The following is a 24,662-nucleotide window of genomic DNA, read 5'->3' as shown; positions in this document are numbered from 1 at the left end:
TTCTACATAATTTGATAGTAATAGGAAGCTTTTAGATAAAAGTGCAAATCGTCAAATTGGCACTCACAGCCATGTACATAGAAGCTATCGTTATACATTATATTATCATTAGCACTTAATTTAAGTGTTCATGTACTATCTCAAACCAGTATCTAGTATACCTAGTATCAGTAGCGTGCGACGTTGTCGCTACGTGCAATATGGTACTCAGTAGGTAACAAAGATGAAAGAAATAATACTATTCCTATTCCAATCGAAGAAAGAATAAAAAAAAAGTAAACTTTGGATTTATGTACTCCTTGCAATTGTCTATATTATATACTACGAACAGTTCACGACTACACGATATATCTTTATTTATATTGCAACACTAATCCACTGAGATACTAATGCTCGATGCTCACAAAGCAATTTTTTGGCAAATTCCTTATGAATACTTATATTAGTTAATGATATCGCGTCAATTCAGTGTTAAATGTGTATTAATTTAATTTTTGTCATCAATACTGTATAGTACGACAAAACTTAGATGTATCTAAGTTTTGTCGTACTATATTTGACATTATGACAAAACTTAGATGTATCTAAGTTTTGTCGTACTATATATATGTAACAGTTTATTAAAAGTGTTAAGTCCCAAAGTATCCCAGTGAAACTAAATCGCCGGCAACCCTGTTCCATGGTGATGTGCATGCGGCACGGAAATCGTTACTATTTTTGAATCGCTAATTGTGTATTTGTTTATTTGTCATTACCTTTTATGGTAAATGTTGTTCGTGAGTCTTTTCGTATCTGTGAAGCGGTTTAGAACTTTAGTCATAAACGGATATATACGCACGCACAGCATAATGACTGAATATATTATGATAAAATTTCTCGAGATATTATATTGTATACAACAGTAATGTTGAACAACAACATCAGCCTGTAAATTCCCATTGCTGGGCTAAAGGCCTCCTCTCCCTTTGAGGAGAAGGTTTGGAACATATTCCACCACGTTGTTCCAATGCGGGTTGGTGGAATACACATGTGGCAGAATTTCTATGAAATTTGTCACATGCAGGTTTCCTCACGATGTTTTCCTTCACCGCTGAGCACGAGATGAATTATAAAGACAAATTAAACACATGAATCAGCGGTGCTTGCCTGGGTTTGAACCCGCAGTCATCGGTTAAGATGCACGCTTTTTAACCACTGTTCCATCTCGACTTTTAAATGTTGAACAGTATATGGATAGTTTAATTAAATGATACACACTAGTACATAGGTGTCAGACATATGCAAGAAAGTAGGTATATATGTATAGAAGTTTTGTTTTTAGAATTTGTTGTATATTTAAAGTGAAACAAAATGTTTCTGTAAATTATATTGAATATGGAACTTTTCACATACGAAGTACTCTCCATCACGTTAAATTAATTAACTATTTCATTACAGTAACATATTCCCATACGTCTATTTATAAATTTTCATGTATATTTTTTATTAATTTGAGGTTAATACTTGCGTTTAGATAAGACATAATGATATGTATTGAATATAGGAACATAATTGAAATTTAAATGTTATAATTTGATACATAGATAATTAAAGTATCTGTTAATACATAATATATGAGGTGAGATTATATTTACAAAAACCTATATACTGTAATGTATACAACAAAACTGTATGACAATCACCCTAGATATTATTAAGCAAATTATTTTGAAGTTTTCTAAGCTCCAAGCATTACATATCATTATCATAATATATAACAGTATAAAACAAAGTCGCTTAACGCTGTTTATCCCTTAGGTATGCTTAGATCTTTAAAGTACACTTTTGATGTGTTTTTTTAAATAGTTAGTTTGATTCAAGGGAAAGGTTAATGTGTATAATACATGCACAATATAGTAAAGAAACACAGATAATTTGTGTTTCTAAAGTGATGTCGTAAGACTTATATTGTCTAATGACTGAAAAACTGTGAACGTTGTATGACATTCTGTAGTATATTTAGTATCAGCATTGCACGCTTGCGGAGTCGGGGCGGGTCGCTAGTTAAGTTTATATTAAACAATATATGCAAATAAAGTACACATTTTGGATCTTAATCCATTTATATAGAGATATTTACAAGTACGTATACGTATTTAATACTCAAATTAAGGAATAGACTAGTTTAAAAACAGAACTCCCGTTTAGTCGTACACGTCGCTTAAATAAAAGATAACTATAAAAAAATATTTGAACCTTTTTGTTTTAAAGAATGTTACATTTTAAAGAATTTATCGATAAAGGGTCCTGACTAGAAAGATAAGCGATAGGCTGGAAACCAGTCATTTGTCTAATTGTTCGCTAATGGCGCGGGCGCAGTCGACGAGGGAGTGCTCCTTGGTCGAGCCCTTTTCATGCAACTAGCTCGGACCAAAGAATAAGAAAGTCGAGTGAATTGCAGTTTTTGTTTTTCATTTTCTCTGCACGACTACGAGATATAGTTCATCTTTGAAAGTGAAATAAACGATGCTACAATTAATATACTTATTATTAAAGTGGGTTCAATTGAAATTGTTACAGAATGTAATTATATGTAAAGCATAAAAGTATAAAATAATTTGTCGGAAAAATTTCAGAAATGTTTTCATTTAAATTCATTTTTTGAAGTTTGATATTACATTTACGCTAATATATTTTTGTCTGACTGCATATTAAAGTCAGTCTCCCGGCTGCGTCTGTCTCTTTGTGTGTTCGCAATAAACACCAAAACTACTGAATGGATATTCATGCGGTTTTCACTAATAGACAAAGTGATTGATGAGAAAGGTTTAGGTACATAATTTATTAAGTTTTTTTTTTTATAAATAAGTTTTTAATAGAAACGCTGTCCCTTTGAGATGTAATAAAAATAAAAGGTAAATATTTAAAAAAAAGTTTATGTCCACCCGTGCGAAGCTGGGATTGGCAGCTAGTGGTATTATAATTTGGGAATGTAATGTTTTCATTGTTAACATTTTTCAATGAAATGATTACACTTTGATATTTTGTATTACTTTGCCTACCATTTCTACGAGCACCATCCATTCTTTGTTCCGTGGTGACTAGTTCTACCATTTTGTGTTCGGTTATATATTGTAAGCACGTAACAAACAGATAAGGAAGGTATCAGACTTTGTTTATGGTTATTAAGTGTTACATAATGCTTTGTTTACACTAGCGTCCGATTGAAAAATTATATAAAAAGTTTTAGTAATTAATTGACATTAATAAAATTAATATTGTAAGTAAAAAACTAATAATACTGTTTATCAGAAAAGTTATCCAATTTTTTTGATAAGAAAATATAATTAATTTTGGTTTAATAAGCGTATGTAAATTAATATTGAAATGAAAACGTTCTGAAATTGGTCTATGAAGATTTTTTTTTATTTAATACATAGATAGCGAACTGTATAAGAAACTATCAAGTCCAACCAAGAATACAATAAGGGAATTCTTCTCATAGTCCTCCTGCTAGACTATTGTAAGATCCAGCTGGATTAATTATGCCCACGAGCTTGCACAACGGAATATTACTGTCTTTATAGAGTCCTATGAATGGTCTATTATTAAAATTATTTCAGCTTCGTAGTTCAGTTGTTAGAGTATACGACTGGAAATTTGGTCCTAGGTTCCTTTCGCCGTGTTCTTTTATTATAAGTTCTTATAACCCTCTACTATGATGTGTCACATTTCTCGTCTCGAGGGAAAATTCTTAATAGCAAGCTGATTAGGAAGTTTGAAAAAAAATTGATGTTGTTCCTTGATTGATCGCTGTCCTATTCTGTCTATGTCAGGTAGGCAGGCTGACTATGTATATAAGAGGCAAGGGATTGATATTATATTATTATAAACTAATTACTTATTAGGTTGTGTGATTCTTTCCCACTGAAACTGCAATAGCCGTTTTTGGCACGCCTCGAGACGTTATAACGTCCACACACATCCTCCCGACCGTAACCGATCTAAAAATGATTACGCTAATACGCTAGCCACTTGTTGATGTTGATCATTTAAATTCCAGATCGAGAAGACCAATCGATCCTCTGCACTGGTGAGTCAGGTGCCGGGAAAACTGAAAACACGAAGAAGGTTATACAGTATCTCGCCTACGTCGCCGCTTCGAAACCCAAGGGATCCGGCGCGGTAAGTTCATTAATTTTTTTAATTTTCATATTATACTTTATATATTGATACTTGAAAAAAACTCAGTAACATAGCAATTTTATACAGTTATAAATATTTTGTAAGTCGAAAGCAGTATCAAGTAATCATACCACGCGATTTATACAGTCGCTGCTCAAATTCGTATCGCACCGCGATAAATTTTTCTACCACACGAATTTAATTTGTGGTTTGATTTTGCATTTTTTTTGTTAAACTTATATCACTGTTAGGTAAGTTACATTCTTGTGATTTCAAATTCGCGTGGTATAGTAATCTGGTTTAATAAAACTATGATTCGGTGCCAAAATCATGCGGTGTGTATCTGAATTGCGATTTTATATGTACAAAGTAACTTTGACACGGTCGATTCGATTGTAAAATGTCACCTTATGATAATACGATGTCTCGAATCGTACGTTTCGCTATCGCAATTATTGTAATCGATATCGTATACATCACTTTGTGACATTTGCCAGTCGAGTTTACGTCGGGTACTTTTCCAGAATAGCACGGGTTTTTATAGGTAGTATATTAGGCGGTTTTAAAAAGTTAGTTTTTGATGTTTTGAGTCACTTGATGTTGTAAGACCATCAGAATAGGTATCCACACATTTTATATTCTACCGTCAAGCAGTGATACTTAGTATTATTGCATCCTGGTTTGGCACAAGGGACATAACATCTCAGTCCCAAAGATTGGTGATACATTGGTCATGTGAAAAATGATTTGGTGCCAATGTCTGTTCAGTGATAACTGATTACCAACATTTGGCCTATTTAACTTCATTTATGGTTAAATCTTTATAATATCGATTGCTTTATCTGTTTGAAGCGTATCAATCTATACTGGTTTAACTATCGGATTCGGGTAAGACGTTTCAATGCCCTTAACTCATAATATTCATATATCATTACTATATCAACTCAACAATAAAAGTAATGAATTTCAAGTAATATATCGAGTAATTCTGCTAGTGAGCTATTTACAGCTACAATATATTTACATGACATTGGTTAAAGAAACCTTCTTAAAGATAGTTGAATTACAGTATAGGTAATAGGCATATAGCCTAGCTATGAAATGTAGTGTATGAAAAGATTCGAGGAAGCATTTATGTATCCTTGTATTGTATTCGTCATTGTACGTAGTCCATAAAAGCAAACGAATCCGAACATCGTAGAATCATTGCAGCTGAAAATCCCCCGACTCCCCTTTCATTGTTTGCTAGTTCAGTGGAGTTCATTCAGTTCAGATTCCAATGGAAAGAGTTTTTACTAAATTTTGACAATATCGAAGTCGTATAATTAAAGTATTACATGCATAAAATATTTTTCATAATCGACATTTCTATTTCAAAACAATTTTACTTTGATAGCTGATTACTTTTTTATTGATTATTTCTATGAACTGTTCTATCAAGTAATTATGAAAAACAAATAAACTTACTTATAATATATCACAGTTGGACTGTAAGTACACGTTAGCTTTATTCAATATTTTTGTGCATAATCTCTTCTCTCTTTCACACGTAATATGTGGAGGATGTAAGAAATTGTACATTTGCATGAAACGGTAATGGATTTGGTTATTATAATCGTGTGCAGTTTCAATAAATAAATCGCAAACTTAATTTACTGATTAGAACCGTACTGTGAAAGATATTTGATTGGCATTTAAACAGAGAATATTTTTGGTTTATTCTTTTTTTGTTTATTTTATTAAATGGTTAATAATTGATTAATCTGTATTTATATATTTTTGTTGGTAGCTAATAGTGCGCGATAACTATTTATTTTAAAATTGTTTATAAGATGTTAGTCGATTACCTCGTTGTTTAAGACGTTGATATCAAATATAGCCATAAACAAAAGTTTTCATTGGAATACAACTTGAAAAAATATTTCATGACATTTTTACAAAATTACTTTTTTATATATACTCCTAAAGGTTCGTGTAATGTTAATACATAATATAGTCTTGTTCTTTTATGTAAAGTAAATTAGTTGAGGTTTTTATTTGAACGGGAGAAAAATATCTAAGGTTGAAAAGTACATTTCTGTCATAAATATAATTTCAACAATAATTTAAACAATTTAAATAGTCGATTATAAACGCGAAGTGTACCATACTTTGTCGTTAGAATATTTTAATATCACTGATTTCACTTCAATTGCACTGTTTTGTAATATATTTTCTCTATTTTCTATCTTCCTCGTGATCCGGGAATGGACATCAACAGGGACCGACGCCGCAGTTAATAATAGTAAGTAAAAGATTTGTATACCAGATATCAATATGTTTTATATATTACATAATATAATATCACACAACTAACTAAAATTGTTTAAATTTAGAATATCCTCATTCTAAATTTAAAACAGTTCTTTTTATTATTTTTTTAAATTTCAACAGAACTACAGTTGGTTTTAACTTTGTATTGATAATAAGTAGATTTAATGCTCTATCTTAGTATAAGATATTGATGCTGGTTGTGTTGTATAGTCAGGAAACTAAGATAATTTGACAGGGCTAAAATATTCATGCATAGGACCTTAATCGAAGATTGCAACTTCGAGCATGTATAATTGAACTGTGCTTAATTCGTGTTTTAAATTTCATTCAAGAAACCTAGGTCTTACTATTGGTTAGTTCTTAATAAAAGACTTGCTATCCTTTTCAATTTCAGAAGTAAGAATGAGATAGATACAATTAATAGTCCTGTTAAATTAGTTTAAAGATTTCAGCAACGATAATTAGTTTTGTATATTATATTATTTATTGCACACTTTACCCCTTATATATTTATTTCTTTTCTTTATGCTTTTCAAACGAGCTTGGTGGTAATGTATTATGATATTAGATGACTCTATTATGTATGTATATACTGTGCTTGAAGTTAAAAGTAAAAAGGGTGTTGGTCTATTGTAGTTGATAACATACATTGTTTATATATCTGAACGTAATATTTATAACGTAAAGACTAAATATAACGAGTTTAGTCATCTTTTAATATGTATAATATAAAGGTTAGTATTTATATGTATCATTAAATTGGTGAAAATGATTCTCTATTGAGTTTCTTTTTAGTAATTCTCGATAGAATACACATTCCGAATATAATGATACGATTCGAAAGTGTTTGTGCTTAACTTATTAACTTATTAATCTTACTTCAATATAGTATATTTTGTATCGAATATAAATCAATTTTCATTTAGATATACATCGTGTATCTACTAATAAATGTGTACATGTTTTAAACTTTAGTTCGAAATGACAGCTCTCTGATATAATCTATGCAATATTTATGTATATATTTATTAAGTTATATATAGCTTTGAGTATAAATCATTGAATAATTAAGCCATTTGATTCATTACACGCTGCAACCAATGTTAACAGAGCAATGGACCAACGTTCGAGGTAAAGCTTTGATAATGCCTAAATCATAAGCCATAATCACTCATGTATAGTACGAAACAACTTAGATGTAGCATCGGCAAAATTCGTAAAACCGATCAGATCCGAATTAAGTACGCTATACCAAATTATCAATATTTATTTCTTATGTGAATTTGATCTTTACACAAACGTAAATTGTAAAATCATATGACCTAATATATTCGTCAATTTGATAAGTCGATTTACATGCACTTGCTTTCTCGGGTTGAACTGACGCGAGAATCTATAGCGACGAATCGCGTCGAATGGCGCGATAGGGAGCTATTTCTATAGGTTATATAAATCGGCAGTAATCGTTTTTATTGAATTTGCCGATGGTACATCTAAGTTGTGTCGTACTCTACGCGATGCTATTATTTCATTACCCTAACCTTCGTTTTATATATATGAATATGTTCGCAAAAAAATCATAGTCTTTGTTTACTGAATATGTTTTTAATGTCTTAATGTTAACAGGGCGAGTTGGAACAACAATTACTGCAAGCGAATCCAATTCTTGAAGCGTTCGGTAACGCGAAGACAGTCAAAAACGACAATTCGTCACGATTCGTAAGTTTTTTTGTAATATATATGTATATCTTGTATATTAAATTTACTTGGTGGTAGGGCTTTGTGCTAGCCCGTCTGGATACCACCCACTTATCAGTTATTCTTCCGCCAAATAACAGTACTCAGTATTGTTGTTTTTCGGTTTGAAGGGTGAGTGAGCCAGTGTAACTACAGGCACAAGGGACATAACATCTTAGTTCCCAAGGTTGGTGGCACATTGACGATGTAAGGAATAGTTAATATTTCTTACAGCGTCATTGTCTATGGGTGATGGTGACCACTTACCATCAGGTGGCCCATATGCTCGTCCGTCAACCTATAACAAAAAAAAATAAAATAAATACAGTATGTTAATTCTATGTTTTCATTTTTTAGGGTAAATTCATAAGAATAAACTTCGACGCATCTGGTTTCATTGCGGGTGCGAACATCGAAACGTACTTATTGGAGAAATCAAGAGCGATCAGACAAGCGAAGGATGAGAGGACATTCCACATCTTCTACCAACTCCTATCGGGAGCCACGGCGCAGCAGAAAGCGGAGTACATACTAGAGGACCCTAAAAGCTACCCCTTCCTTTCAAATGCAGCGCTACCCGTACCAGGTATCGACGACGCGGCGGAGTTCCAGGCGACGATCAAATCGATGAACATCATGGGCATGAACAACGAAGACTTCAACTCTATATTCAGAATAGTCTCTGCTGTGCTCCTCTTCGGTTCCATGCAGTTCAAGCAGGAGAGGAATTCAGACCAGGCCACGTTGCCCGACAATACAGTTGCGCAGAAAATTGCTCATTTGCTTGGTAAGGAAACCTTTTTATATAGGAATTTTAAAAATTATCGTTCATGAGAATGAAATTAATAATTTATTTTGTATTTTTCAGGTCTTTCTGTAACAGAAATGACGAAAGCGTTCCTTAAACCGAGAATAAAGGTCGGTCGCGACTTCGTAACGAAGGCACAAACTAAGGAGCAGGTCGAGTTCTCAGTAGAGGCGATCGGTAAGGCCTGCTACGAACGCCTCTTCAGATGGCTAGTGAACAGAATCAACAGATCCCTGGACAGAACGAAAAGACAGGGAGCGTCGTTCATTGGAATCCTCGACATGGCTGGTTTCGAAATATTCGACCTGAATTCCTTCGAGCAGCTCTGCATCAATTACACGAACGAGAAGTTGCAGCAGCTCTTCAACCACACGATGTTCATTCTGGAACAGGAGGAATACCAGAGGGAAGGTATCGAGTGGAAGTTTATCGACTTCGGCCTCGACTTGCAGCCGACCATTGATCTCATCGACAAACCGATGGGCATCATGGCCTTGCTGGACGAGGAGTGCTGGTTCCCCAAGGCCACGGACAAAACGTTCGTCGAGAAACTCGTCTCGTCGCACTCGGTTCATCCCAAGTTTATGAAGACCGATTTCCGTGGTATCGCCGATTTCGCTATCATCCACTACGCTGGTAAAGTCGATTACTCAGCTGCACAATGGCTGATGAAGAACATGGACCCTCTGAATGAGAACGTCGTGTCTTGTCTTCAGTCCTCCCAGGATCCCTTCGTGTGTCACATTTGGAAAGACGCTGAGATCGTCGGCATGGCGCAGCAAGCCTTGACGGACACGCAGTTCGGAGCGAGAACCAGAAAGGGAATGTTCAGAACAGTTTCCCAGCTGTACAAAGAGCAGCTGACGAAACTGATGGCGACGTTGAGAAACACCAATCCGAACTTCGTCAGATGTATCATTCCTAATCACGAGAAGAAGGCCGGCAAAATCGAGGCACCCTTGGTATTGGACCAGCTCCGATGCAATGGTGTACTCGAGGGTATAAGGATCTGTCGTCAGGGCTTCCCGAACAGGATTCCCTTCCAAGAGTTCAGACAGCGCTACGAGTTGCTTACACCGAACATCATACCGAAAGGTTTCATGGACGGTAAGAAGGCTTGCGAGCAAATGATCGAGGCTCTGGAACTCGACCACAATTTGTACCGCGTCGGGCAGTCGAAGATCTTCTTCAGGGCGGGAGTGTTGGCGCACCTGGAAGAGGAGAGAGACTACAAGATAACGGACTTGATCGTGAACTTCCAAGCCTTCTGTCGCGGATACCTCGCGAGGAGGAATTACCAGAAGAGGTTGCAACAGCTGAATGCCATTCGAATCATCCAGAGGAACTGCGCTGCGTACCTCAAGCTGAGGAACTGGCAATGGTGGCGATTGTATATTAAGGTGAGTTCGTCTACATTAGATTATACAAGTATTGTTAATTTGAAACTAACTAACTCTGCCCATTACCTATTCACGCTTAAATGGCTGAATCGATTTAGGTGAATTTTAAAATGGCTATCTCAATATTAAAGCACTGTGGAAGGACAAGGGCTACATTTTTTAATGCCCCTCCTTGTGTGCTATATTTAAGTTTTATATATATATTTTTAATAATAAATACAATAATGATATTAACTTAATTATAGTTATAAAGTGAATGTCCATGAATATATCACTTACATAATACCGTATTACTTAAGCGCTTTCGTTCTGTAACCGCTTAACTCGTGTTTTGAAAACATTCCAGCTCATTATTGTAGAATACAACTATTGTAATGCAAATACGATATGAAGGTGTACCCATTCAATAGATTATTGTGTAGATAGCCTGCCTTATAATGTACGTATCTTTGTTTTGAAGATGCATGCCATTAGTGTTATGTCATGGATAACTCGATTTAGAAAATATTTATTCTATAATAATTATATATTTAAATGTTGTGTTATCGTAATTTCAGGTGAAACCTCTGTTAGAAGTGACGAAGCAAGAAGAGAAGTTGACTCAGAAGGAAGATGAGCTGAGACAGATCCGCGAGCGCCTGGAATCGCAGATGAAGAGGTGCCAGGACTACGAGGCCAAGTACCAACAGGCCAGCGCCGAAAAGACACAACTCGCTGAACAGCTACAGGTTAAATTACACTAACATTTGTTATAAATGTATAATTAATATATTATACTGTAAACAACAACTATAAATGTCAGTATTCGAACTTAAAATTACAAAAGAAATAGTATTTTGTACGACTATTGATTCTGGTTAACATATTGGGCAGAATATATAGAATCTGTTAAAAGGTAATAGAAATTAAATGCCAATATAAGTCTCAATAACTAACAATCGTAAAGCTCTTTCTTACTGTAATAAAATGAAAAACTCTAAAACAATTACCTGAAGTTACTCTGAAAGTAGATAAAAAAATAGACAGAAATCCTTCATATTACAAAAGACATAGATTTTTTTGTGAAAACTAAGATGTAATCATACAGGCATTGAATATAGAATCTGTCAAAGGCAATAAAATAAAATGTCAATATATGACTCATTAAGTTATTATAGTAAACTGTTTACTCACTGCAATGAAATAAAAAAACTCAAAAACAATTAAACCAAAGTCAATATGAATTTGGTTTAAAAAAAAATCTCAAATTAAAAAATATATTATATATGAATTTGGTGACGATTCCTACTTAAAACATATCGAGAATAATGCTCTGTATTATATACATACATATATATTTATCAGTGGAACAGGATGTTCGATACAGTGATTAGCGTAATCTCCATGTAAGTAAAGAGTCGAGATGGCCCAGTGGTTAGAACGCGTGCATCTTAACCGATGATTGCGGGTTCAAACCCAGGCAAGCACCGCCGATTCACGTGCTTAATTTGTCTTTATAATTCATCTCGTACTCAGCGGTGAAGGAAAACATCGTGAGGAAACCTGCATGTGACAAATTTCATAGAAATTCTGCCACATGTGTATTCCACCAACCGGCATTGGAGCGTGGTGGGATATGTTCCAAACCCTATCCTTAATGGAAGAGGAGGCCTTATCTCAGCAGTGGGAAATGTACAGGCTGTTACTTTACTTTACTTTACCATGTAAATATGTGTGCGTGGTACCCAGGCGGAGCTGGAGCTGTGCGCGGAGGCCGAGGAGAGCCGGGCTCGGGCGGCGGCGCGCAAGCAGGAGCTGGAGGAGCTGCTGCACGACCTGGAGGGCCGCATCGAGGAGGAGGAGGAGCGCTGCAACTCGCTGCAGCAGGAGAAGAAGCGCCTGCAGCTCAACATACAGGTGACGTATCATATGATGTTGTCTTAAATTTTCGCGATTATTACACATTTAAATAAAACTAATTATAACGGATGAATCGCGTATATTAATTATTTTTAAACATCCCGACGTTTCGAGCACTTTGCAGTGTTCGTGGTCACGGGTAGACTAAGATGACAAATGTCATCATGTCATCGTCGGGATGTTTAAAAATAATTAATATACGCGATTCATCCGTTATAATTAGTTTTATTTAAAAGACGTTTCATATGACGACTGTTCTTTCTATTTTCCTAGCGGCTCACACAGCCCCGGCTTTAAACAAGTTTTTTTTTACCTTTTATTTATATAGTTTTTTGTTGCTTTTTTTTCGTTTCTATTTCAAGTTATTTACTCAAAAACCTTAATAAATTATATACCTAAACCTTCTTCGTGAATCTCTCTGTTTATTAGTGAAAATCTTATTAAAATCCGTTCAATGTTTAAAGCATTGTGTCTTGAACTAAATAGGTGCCACTTAAGTTGATCCATTTACTTGTTGACTTGCTATGTACTCATCTGTGAATATTTTTTTATAGGATCTGGAGGAACAGCTAGAGGAAGAGGAGGCAGCTCGTCAAAAGCTGCAGCTGGAACGCGTGCAGTGCGACGGCAAGCTTAAGAAGCTGGAGGAGGAACTCGCTCTCAGCGAGGACACCAACCAGAAGTTGGTTAAAGAGAAAAAGGTAAACTTCACAGTAATTCACAGATTATTTCGATCACAGTAATTAAACTTCATAATACCTTTTAAAATCAATTTAGAATTTATTTTAATATTTTTTTTTATAAACGTAGGTTTTAGAAGAAAGAGCAAACGACTTGTCACAAGCCCTAGCCGAGGAGGAGGAGAAAGCCAAACATCTCAGCAAATTGAAGGCCAAGCAGGAGTCCGCTATTGCCGAACTCGAGGAGAAATTACTTAAGGTATATAAAAATCTATCTTCTTATCGCTCAGCTAGTATTCTCGAAACTGGTGATAAGAAGCGAACAAATATGTTCAGTTTTTAATAATAAATCGACAAATTAAATAAATATCCTGTTTTATCGTTAAGGACCATCAACTACGTCAAGAGGTGGACCGGGCGAAGAGGAAGCTGGAGACGGAGCTGCAGGACGTCAAGGAGCAGCTGTCCGAGAAGAAGGCGCAGGTCGAGGAGCTGCAGATCGTGCTGAGTGAGTGGGCGGGGCTTAGAGTGGGCGGGGCTGAGAGTGGGCGGGGCGAGAGACTAACTGACGGGGGTTGCAGGCAAGCGCGAGGAGGAGCTGCTGTCTGCGTGTGCGCGCGCGGACGAGGAGGGCGCGGCGCGCGCGGCGGCGCACAAGGCGGCGCGCGAGGCCGAGGCGGCGCTGGCCGAGGCGCACGAGGACCTCGAGGCGGAGCGCGCCGCGCGCACCAAGGCCGAGAAGCTGCGCCGCGACCTCAACGAGGAGCTCGAGGCGCTCAAGAGCGAGCTGCTCGATTCGCTCGACACCACGGCCGGTGAGCGCGACGCTCTTACACTTATTAAGTAGCCTACTTGCGACGTGTGGTTCAACAGATTGCTTACCTAATTGCTGATTTGTACTGTTTTGGTTGTTGTTGAATGTCCACAAACAAACGTTTTTTGTTCTTTTGAAGTAGGCCCCTCTACTTGCGAAGTGTGCTTCCAAAGATTGCTAACCTAACTGCTGATTTTTACTGTCTTGGTTGTTGTTGTTTTAAAAAAAAAATTTATGTTATATTATTAAAATAATTTTAAATTATCAAAATACATATATCGTCAAATCGTCATATCTGTCCCCACATGATGATACAGTCGACTTAAATGACGTATTTTCGTATTTCAGCTCAACAGGAGCTCCGGTCGAAGCGCGAGCAAGAGGTGGCCGTGCTCAAGCGCAGCCTCGAGGAGGAGGCGGCGGCGCACGAGGCGGCGCTCGCCGAGCACCGGCACAAGCACTCGCAGGAGCTGCAGCTGCTCAACGAGCAGCATGACCAGATCAAGAAAGCCAAGGCTGGTCAGTTAACATATTACGTTTACAAAATTGAATTATTTTCATTTCAAATAACACTGTATATATATTAAGATTTTCCTAATATTCTGTTATTCTTTATATATTGTTATCAATAAGTTTGTCATTTAAATCTTTGTTATACACGCCTACGGCCTAATTTTATTACGGCCTAATTTAATTCACCAATTGAATATATATAATTTGATACAAATATTCAATAAGATTTTTGCAATTAAATACAGACAGAACTCCTCGGATCACTTACTATTGGTATAGATTAAATAGGTTCTTTGTAATAAATGCCAAGTACAAATAATTCCAAATTTAAAAATTTCAATTTTAAATATTTGTTGACAATAAACGTCAATTGTCACAAGCAAAACGAAACTTTTGTGCATTGTCTTTACTGGAAATTTTTAATGTATTTATATAAATTAAATTATATTATGTAACAATGGCAACTTTAAACGAACGGAGGCAAAAGAACGTGAAATTCGGTTTGTCGAAAGATGATAATTTCGATGTGGAAAATTCATACGAGGAAGGAAGTTTGTTCCATTCGACGCGGGACTACTGGCAGCACATGTGCAAGGGAGCCTCGCCCGAACGCAAACAGGACTTGACCTGGCATAACAAGTGTTAGTTACCACTGCCACCACACGAGCCTAGGAGTCAAAGTCAAAGTCAAAAGTCTTTATTCAAAATAGAAGTGATTTCACTTTCTTATTGATAGTCAAAAATCTACCACCGGTTCGGAATCTAACACCTCAGACCTGAGAAGAACCGGCGAAAAAAACTCAGCGGAATCATTTTTTTTTTTTATATATATATAATGATACAATGATTGATTATGAGGATGATTATTAAGCTTGTCTAATTTTTATATTTGAATGGAAGTATTTTGATATTATCCAAAATTATCTCATTTTTTTTAATTAAGATAAAAAACGTTTGGCCCGTCTCGTCATCGCGAGACATCCTCTAGTAAAATACATGTAGAAACCGTCGTATACTCGTAAGCATATATGGCTCAGAGGTTAGAACGCGTGCATCTTAACCAATGATTGCGGGTTCAAACCTCCCAGCAAGCTTCACTGAATATTCATGTACTTAACTTGTGTTTATAATTCATCTCTTTCTCGGCGGTGAAGGAAAACATCGTGAGGAAACTTAAACCTGTCTAATTTCATCGAAATTCTGCCTCAAGTGTATTCCACCAATCCGCATTGGAACAGCGCTGTGGAATATGTTCCAAATCTTCTCCTTAATGGGAGAGGAGGTTGTTGTTGTTTTTGAAACCGTTCCCAATGTGCTTTGTCACCATTCCAGTCCTGGAGAAGGCGAAGCAGTCGCTGGAGGCTGAGAACGCGGACCTGGCGACCGAGCTGAAGAGCGCCAGCGCCGCGCGCGCCGAGGGCGAGCGGCGCCGCAAGCAGACCGAGGCGCAGCTGCAGGACGTCGCCGCCAAGCTGCAGGACGTCGAGCGCGCCCGGTACGCCCCCCCCCCCCATACCCCCCCCACACACACCCGGGCCGCCGGAATACTGTCGTTACACCTGTGTATCTTGCTTAGGTCGCCCCCCCCCCACGCACCCCGCGCCGCATGAACACTGTCGTTACACCTGTGTATGTCTTGCTTAGGTCGGAGTTGGCGGACAAGTGCATCCGCCTTCAGAGCGAGGCCGAGCAAGCGCTGCAACAGCTGGAGCAGGCTGAGCTCAAGGCGTCCGCTGCTGTTAAACAAGCGGCGACGGCTGGGTCGCAGCACGCGGAAGTGCAGGTGTGTACAGTATTATTAAAAAATGTAGACAGTACATATATTGCTAAGAGTATTTATTTAAATAAAACTAGTTATAACGGATTTTAATCGCGTATATTAATTATTTTGGACATCCCGACGTTTCGAGCACTATACAGCGTTCGTAGTCACGGGTAGACGGGTGTCTACCTTGATGTCTAAAATCCTTTATAACTAGTTTTATTTAAATGTGTAATAATCGCGAAAATTTAAGACAACATTAAGAGTATTTATTACTTGACTTTTGTACTAGTAAAATATTTTAAATAATTCATCTTTTTAAAATACCATAAAATATTACAATGCAAAGCTTTGATATTTATATAAAGAAAATTGACCGTTGAAATAAAGACGTATTTATAGTAATCGATTATTTTTTTATTTATCACTAAAGGCGTTGCTGGAAGAGGAAACAAAGCAGAAGCTGTCGCTGCAAACGCGCTTGCGCAACGTGGAGCAGGAATTAGAGCAAGCCCGTGACCAGCTCGACGAGGAAGAGCAGGCCAGAAAGAACCTCGACAAGCAGGCAAGTTGGATGGACAGAATATCAATAGGCTATATGGCAATGCGAAAAATAAATTGTGTTTTATTGTAATCAGTGTATATTATGAGTTTAATAATGGCTATTTACTAACGAAAGTTGAAAATAATACTTAATTTATTCAAAAATCAATAAATAAAAATGGATTTTTTTCAAACGTTTGTCACGTGACACAAAACGCTCCTGATTGGCCGGGCTTATGATTAAGTCACTTTCTTGTTAACCTTGCTTTTCTACTATATGTACCACAGATTAAAATACAGCAAAGTGACGTCACCGACTCCATTGCAGCGCCATATTGTCGAAGTAGCGTTTTCGCGCGTTATTTAAATGTGGAATTTTTAAAATGATATATTTCGATAAATATGTACTAGATGATTAATGGGTTCCTTAACCTCTACTAAATAATATAAAATGGATTTTAAAAACCAGTCAAATAACCTATTGTTTACTTTTTTTTTTAATGTAATAGTCGCCATCATAATTTTTTTTACAAAAGGAAAATAATAAAATATAAATTCTTATCCAGGTGTCAGTGCTAACACAACAACTAACGGACGCCAAGAAGAAGGCAGAGGAGGAAGCGGAAGCAGCTGCCGTGCTTGAGGAGCAGCGCAAGAAGCTCAGCAAGGACATTGAGGCGCTGCACTGCCAGCTCGACGAGCTGAAACAAGCCAATGACAAGCTGGATAAGAGTGCGTACAGTACTAGTTCATTTATATCATTTTATAAACATACCAGTGACCCGGCCCAGCTTCGAATGAGTGCAATTTGATATTGATATAATTTATTGCCAATAGTGGAGAAAATGTAGCTTTTTTACCAGTGAAAACATTTTTAGAATTGGGTCATTAGTTCTGCAGCTTGCAATTTTAGTATATGTTTATATATGTCAAAATCACTATATACAAGATATATACAAGTATTTTTCTGAAATCTTAATTGCTGTTTTCAAGATTAAATTAATTTATTATTACCTTAATTATTAGTTCAATAGATTGAAGCTGTTACTTGTCGCTTAAACGATTGATGATTTTTCAATTATTACATAAAATTTGATTAAACAGGCAAAAAGAAAATCCAAGAGGAGTTGGAGGACACCAACATAGAGCTGAGCGCGCAGCGCGCCAAGGTTCTCGAGCTGGAGAAGAAGCAGAAGAACTTCGACAAGGTTCGTGCTCCGACCGGAGTCGCTAGTGGAGTGGGGTGGGGATAAGAGGCGGAGTGTAACGAGCGAGGCGACACGTGGAGTGGGGTGGGGTGGGGATAAGAGGCGGAGTGTAACGAGTTTGTGCGCAGGTGGTGTCGGAGGAGCGCGCTGTGGCGGAGCGCTACGCGGCCGAGCGCGACGCCGCCGAGCGCGAGGCGCGCGACAAGGAGACGCGCGTGCTGTCTCTCACCCGCGATTTGGACGTGGCCGCCGAGAAGGTACCGGGGCTTGTTCATTTGGGGGGGGGGGGGGAGGTCTCTCATTTCGTGTATTCGTGTGAGATTTTGAGATTCGTGGGGTTAAGTTGCAAATTAATTTTAAATCGATTCCATGTTTAACTTTGGGAATGAAAAGAATGTAAGTTTAATGCTAAGCAAAGAATTCATAATTACTTACTTCTTTAGTATAATGACGACCTCCATGGTCGAGTGGTGTGTACACCGGTTTTCATGGGTACGCCACTCTGGGGTCCCGGGTTCGATTCCCGGCCGAGTCGATATAGATTACCATTAGTTTTCTATGTTGTCTTGGGTCTGGGTGTTTGTGGTACCGTCGTTACTTCTGATTTCCATAACACAAGTGCTTCAGCTACTTACATTGGGATCAGAGTAATATATGTGATGTTGTCTCATATTTATTTATAATCTGTATTTTAGACGACTAGCTGCAATATCTATGTAATTTAAAATTTGTTTACTTACACTTGAACTTGCTACGTTTCAGATCGAGGAGTTGGAGCGATCGAAGCGGCTGCTGCAGTCCGAGTTGGACGAGCTCGCCAACACGCAGGGCACGGCGGACAAGAACGTCCACGAGCTGGAGAAGGCTAAGCGCGCGCTGGAGTCGCAGCTCGCCGAGCTAAAGGCGCAGAACGAGGAAATCGAGGATGACTTGCAGCTTACAGAGGACGCCAAGCTGCGTCTCGAGGTCAACATGCAGGCCATGCGCGCGCAATTCGAACGAGATCTCCAGGTCTGTGCAAACTCAAACTCAAACTCAAATTCCTTTATTCAATATAAAAGCATTACACTCACTTATTGATTGTCAAATAAACACTACCACCGGTTCGGAAAAAGGAACACCCTGACCTGAGAAGAACCGGCGAAAGAAACTCAGCGGGTCTTTTTTTTCTGTTATTTTTTTTTTTTTTTTGTCAAATTTAATTCAAATTCAATTTGTGCGAACATAATTTACGTCCCAAGGACAATCGTTACGAAATCTACACTAATATTATAAAGAGGAAAACTTTGTTTGTTTGGTTGTAATGAATAGGCTCAAAAACTACTGGATCGTTTTTAAAAATTCTTTCACCATTCGAAAGCTAAATTAATCCCGCATAACATAGGCTAATTATTTTGAAAAAAAAATAGGGTTCCGTAAGATATTTTGGGTTTTTGGACAAGAAAGGAAAAAATCTACCAAATAAGTTGATTTTTTGCGTATGATGCCTAAACTATAATGTCCTTAGAGGGCATAATGACCTCCGACCCTAAGAACCTCAACAGATTCGTGGCTGATGTTGGTCTGGCTGAGGTGTTGTGATCACGAATTTGAGGTTTATCACAATAGATCCAAGCGCCGGTTGCAGTAATTCTTCAAATGTGACCGTGCCTGAGCAGTAGGGATATTAAAAGACTGATTATGAACTACGCGGGCGAAGCCGCGGGCGACCGCTAGTCTTTTAAATATTTTAAATAGAATAAATGAAAGTCGACAGGGATGTACCTGATTCCCTTTTTTGTATACACTTTAATATATTTTTTTTAAATATTATTATACAATGACAATATAAAAGTGAGTGCGTGTGTGTTTATGAAAGTCGACAGGGATGTACCTGATTCCCTTTTTTGTATATACTTTAATAATTTCTTTAAATAAATTAGCGCTAGTCTTTTAAATATTTTACACAATAACTATTTAATACAATGACAATATAAAACTGTGTGAGTGTGTGTGTGTGTGTGTTTATACAGGCAAAGGAGGAGGCAGGCGAGGAAAAGCGTCGCGGTATCGTGAAGCAGCTGCGGGAGTTGGAGGCCGAGCTTGAAGAGGAGCGAAAGCAGCGCGCCGCGGCCGCCGCCACGCGCAAGAAGCTGGAGTCCGACCTTAAAGACGCAGAGCAGGCGCTGCACCTCGCCAACAAGGTGACCGCACCATTGCATTGAATCAAATCACTTACTTGGTGGTAGGGCTTTGTGCGAGCCCGTCTGGGTAGGTACCACCCACTCATCAGTTATTCTACCGCCAAATAACAGTACTCGGTACTGTTGTGTTCCGGTCTGAAGGGTGAGTGAGCCAGTGTAACTACAGGCACATAACATCTTAGTTTCCAAGGTTGGTGGCGCATTGACGATTTAAGGAATAGTTAATATTTCTTACAGCGTCAATGTCTATGGGCGATGGTGACCACTTACCATCAGGTGGCCCATATGCTCGTCCGCCAACATTAAACTTTATTCAAGTAGGCTTTTACAAGAACTTTTGGATCGTCATTTTACAATTATGTGAAGCAACCACCGGTTCGGAAAGTAATATCATCAGTAATTCATGATGATCGCTTTTTAAAAGATCGAACGGACTTGAAATCATTAAGGAGGTATCAATACTTAAAGCTAGTCGTGGCACACAGGTCAAGGAGGACGCCGTGAAGCAGACGAAGAAGCTGACGGTGCAGCTGAAGGAGGCGGCGCGCGAGGCGGAGGAGGCGCGCGCGGGGCGCGAGGAGGCGTCGGCGCTGGCGCGCGAGGCCGAGCGCCGCGTCAAGGCGCTGGAGGCCGAGGCGCTGCAGCACGCCGAGGAGCTGGCCGCCGCCGAGCGCGCGCGCCGCCACGCGGAGGCCGAGCGCGACGACCGCGACGACGAGCTCACCGCCACCGGCGCCAAGGTACTCGCCGACATAATCAAAATCAACTTTATTCAAGTAGGCTTTTATAAGCACTTTGAATCGTCATTTTACAATTAAGTGAAGCTACCACCGGTTCGGAAAGTAGATTCTACCGAGAAGAACCGGCAAGAAACTCAGTAGTTACTCTTTTTTAACATTTAAAAAATACAACGTCATGTTAATTAAATACAATTATTTAAATACAATTATTAAATACAATTATTTAATTGATTAATGTATCCTGCTTGGCAGTCAACAGGTATTAACTCCACGCTTTTTTATCATCTACAAAATCTTGTATCGAATAGTATGCTTTTTCTACCAATGTATTTTTAACAAACGATTTGAATTTACTAAACGGCAAAGTTAAAAATTTGACACATCGCCGACTCGCCGACAATTATTATTGGAAGAACAAATGTTACGTCATGTTGTTGTTACTTACAGGTCACATTATTAGTGGATGAGAAGAAGCGGCTGGAGGCGAGGATAGCGGCACTCGAGGAGGACCTGGACGAGGAGCAGTCCAACAACGAGATACTTAACGACAGGCTTAGAAAGTCACAGGTATGTGTATTAAGAAATGTATAATCGAATTGAATTACAACCAATTGGTTGCATTGTATTAAATGATAAATTGTTCCCTCAGAACCAAATAGACCAGCTCACGATGGAGCTGGGCACGGAGAAGGCAGCGACGCAGAAGTTAGAAAGCGGAAAGTTGGTGCTCGAACGGCAGAACAAGGAGCTGAAGGCCAAGCTCGCAGAACTGGAGACCGCTGGACGCGCCAAGACCAAGGTTCATACATTATAAATAAATATGAGACAACATCACATGTAAGTAGCTGAAGCACTTGTGTTATGGAAATCAGAAGTAACGACGGTACCATAAACACACAGACCCAAAACAACATAGAAAACTAATGTTAATCTACATCGACTCGGCCGGGAATCGAACCCGGGACCTCAGAGTGGCGTACCCATGACAACCGGTGTACACACCACTCGACCACGGAGGTCGTCAAAAAAAAAAAAAGAATAAATTCAAAATTTGACATAGAACTCAAACGTCAGTTCAAGAAAAAATTGGTTTTTGCTGCAATATTTCCACGTGTGTGTGTGTGTTTAGGGCGTGATCACGTCATTGGAGCTGAAGGTGTCGAACCTTGAGGAGCAACTGGAGGCGGAATCTCGCGAGCGTCTCGCTCAGCAGAAGGCGTCGCGCAAACTCGACAAGAAGATGAAGGAACTCGCGCTGCAGCTGGACGAGGAGCGCAGGCACGCCGACCAGTACAAGGAGCAGATCGAAAAGGTACCACCCCCTTGTAACTAGCCTGTAAATTCCCACTGCTGGGCTAAAGGCCTCCTCTCCCTTTGAGGAGAAGGTTTGGAACATATTCAACCACGCTGTTCCAATGCGGGTTGGTGGAATACACATGTATGAATTTCTATGAAATTTGTCACATGCAGGTTTCATCACGATGTTTTCCTTCACCGCTGAGATGAATTATAAAGACAAATTAAGCACATGAATCAGCGATGCTTGCCTGGGTTTGAACCCGCAATCATCGGTTAAGATGCATGATTTACTTCTCCAGATTGCCCATTAAAGACAAGTTTCTTTGAATATGAGACAACATAAATTATTGTTTGTTAGCATAACAATTTGTGGACAATTTTAAGTACCGTCACACAACTATGTTAATGCGATATTATGGCTGGAACTAAAAATTTCTTAGTGACCTTTTTTAGTTATAAATGTCATAACAATAGGTTCCATGTTTATTATATTGGCAATTGATATAATTATAATGCCTTTCAATACCATACTTTGTAACTTTCGAGGGGAAATACTGCCATGTGTGAATTATCCCTCATGCTTCGATACTTGTAAAGATGAATGGTGTCTTATTTCAAATATGTCTTTGTAACTTTCGAGGAGAAATACTGCCATCTGTGACTTATTCCTTATGCTTCGATACTCGTAAAGATTTAATGGTGTCTTATTTCAAATATAACACCTTGTGTGTGTTTGTCTCACTTGTAGATGCCCGTGTGTTTCGATACTCGTAAAAATTTAATGGTGTCTTTTTCCAAATATATCACCATGTGTGTGTCTTCTGGTAGATGAATGTGTGTGTCTTCTTGTAGATGAACGCACGCGTGAAAGCCCTGAAGCGTTCAGTGGACGAAGCGGAAGAGGAAGTTCAGCGTGAGAAGGTCGGCAAGCGCAAGGCACAGCGCGAGCTGGAAGACCTGCTCGAGACCCACGAGACCCTCGCCCGGGAGTGCTCCAACCTGCGCAACAAGCTCAGGTAAGCCTTCGCCAGATACACCCCGTCACACAAGCTGCACATTCATTATTATTAAAATTTCCTATTTGTAACTAGCTGTGACCTTGAACGCGTTTGAATTTGACAAAAAAATTATGGTTGTAGCTTAAGTTACTCCTTATTATATCGCATATCGACTTGTGAAAGTCCCGTCAATATCGGTTCAGCCGTTTCATGGATTAGCTGGAACAAATGGACAGAAAGACAGACAAAAATTGTAAAAAATGCTATTTCGGTATATATACCGTGTATATGTACATACATATGCATTGAAAAAAAGGTCTATTTTAATATTACAAACAGACCCTCCAATAATGTTGTCTTAAATTTTCGCGATTATTACACATTTAAATAAAACTAGTTATAACGGATTTTAATCGCGTAATATAAATACGCGATTAAAATCCGTTATAACTAGTTTTATTTAAAAGACCCTCCAATGTTATTATATGTATAGATAGCCTTTATTTGTAAGTAGTACAAGTAATTTCATTCCATCCTTGTTGCAATATTTGATAATACATTAATAAACACTATACACTACACTATACTTTTTTTTAAATTTTTTTTTTTTTGATACATATGTCACCATGCCCCACTTACTGAATACTACCTATACTATACAGTATACACTATATATAATATACACCAGATGGTGCATATATGTTCTAGGAACATTAACTGTCCTGAATCCAACATTCAATGTTTCTTTCAACGCACAATGTATTCTTCTCTGGTTTGTCTGATTCTTCTTTATGATTCTTGAATGATTCTTCATTCGGAGTGTGTCTGAAACTTGATGATGATTGGTGCTTGTGATTGTCTAGGCCCACCTTAAGTGATGATAGTGAATAAGCTGTCCACAGAAGCTAAGAGAGGTAACGAATTAGGGATTGCTTTGGAAATACGCTACCATTAGCCAAAATTATCACATGATAGAAACAATTTATGCATACAATATTTAATTAAATTAATTTTTTATGTCTGTTTAGTGTGTTAATTTAAAAAAAAAATATTCAAAAATTGTATTGTTATTCCTATTTTGAAATTATTAAATTCATTAAGTGCTATTTGGTAGCGTGCTGAGGATGTAGCTTTAATTTGTCTGATGCCTTTGGAGCTTTGTCATCTTTTTAATAGAGATTTCTATTGTTAATTAATAACGAATTAAGTTTTCTATGACTTATCAACTATTGTGTGTCCTAATCATCAGCTTTTTGTGTTGTCTTTCTATTCATTGGGATTTCTTTTTTTATCTCTGTTTCCATTCTAAAAATGGGGGGGAAGGTTCTAGTAAAGGAATATTGGCAACTTTTGTTTCGTTATCACCTGTTGGTGATAAAGTGTCTGTAATTATGTAAATAATTGCAAAAGTTTCAAACACAGAAATTGCCAACTGTTTCAAGAATAATAACAACATATTATTCTCTTGAACTTTTTAACAGCTCTTTTAAATATACTATTAAATTTATTAATATAGGATGTATTTTGATTAACAAACATAACTATACTTCATAATCATTACACACATTCTTAATAATAAATATCTTATAGAAGATTTCAAG

The 24,662-nt window shown here is 37.8% G+C and overlaps 1 protein-coding gene across 2 annotated transcripts in view; it reads left to right on the top strand.

Moving 5' to 3' along the window:
- LOC124529572 (myosin heavy chain, non-muscle) overlaps positions 1-24,662 on the top strand; it is a 64,753-nt gene that overhangs the window by 37,441 nt on the left and 2,650 nt on the right. Inside the window, exons 3-28 of one of the 2 annotated variants that reach the window (XM_047103342.1) lie at positions 4,043-4,164; positions 6,425-6,448; positions 8,104-8,196; positions 8,572-9,001; positions 9,083-10,422; positions 10,980-11,150; positions 12,151-12,318; positions 12,876-13,022; positions 13,132-13,260; positions 13,389-13,509; positions 13,583-13,816; positions 14,164-14,334; positions 15,661-15,823; positions 15,973-16,111; positions 16,524-16,655; positions 17,200-17,365; positions 17,738-17,841; positions 17,970-18,098; positions 18,604-18,852; positions 19,854-20,024; positions 20,510-20,764; positions 21,212-21,331; positions 21,414-21,563; positions 21,894-22,076; positions 22,916-23,079; positions 23,925-23,975. In XM_047103342.1, the coding sequence (XP_046959298.1) occupies positions 4,043-4,164; positions 6,425-6,448; positions 8,104-8,196; positions 8,572-9,001; positions 9,083-10,422; positions 10,980-11,150; positions 12,151-12,318; positions 12,876-13,022; positions 13,132-13,260; positions 13,389-13,509; positions 13,583-13,816; positions 14,164-14,334; positions 15,661-15,823; positions 15,973-16,111; positions 16,524-16,655; positions 17,200-17,365; positions 17,738-17,841; positions 17,970-18,098; positions 18,604-18,852; positions 19,854-20,024; positions 20,510-20,764; positions 21,212-21,331; positions 21,414-21,563; positions 21,894-22,076; positions 22,916-23,079; positions 23,925-23,952 (5,303 nt within the window). In that variant the 3' untranslated portion in view covers positions 23,953-23,975. The remainder of the gene's footprint in view (positions 1-4,042; positions 4,165-6,424; positions 6,449-8,103; positions 8,197-8,571; positions 9,002-9,082; positions 10,423-10,979; positions 11,151-12,150; positions 12,319-12,875; positions 13,023-13,131; positions 13,261-13,388; positions 13,510-13,582; positions 13,817-14,163; positions 14,335-15,660; positions 15,824-15,972; positions 16,112-16,523; positions 16,656-17,199; positions 17,366-17,737; positions 17,842-17,969; positions 18,099-18,603; positions 18,853-19,853; positions 20,025-20,509; positions 20,765-21,211; positions 21,332-21,413; positions 21,564-21,893; positions 22,077-22,915; positions 23,080-23,924; positions 23,976-24,662) is intronic. The other variant, XM_047103341.1, reaches the window with a different exon arrangement.

This window comes from Vanessa cardui, chromosome 5, assembly GCF_905220365.1.
Source record: "Vanessa cardui chromosome 5, ilVanCard2.1, whole genome shotgun sequence".
Taxonomy (NCBI): Eukaryota; Metazoa; Arthropoda; class Insecta; order Lepidoptera; family Nymphalidae; genus Vanessa; species Vanessa cardui.
Note: the sequence above shows the minus strand (reverse complement) of the source record. Positions and strands in the feature narration are given on the sequence as shown.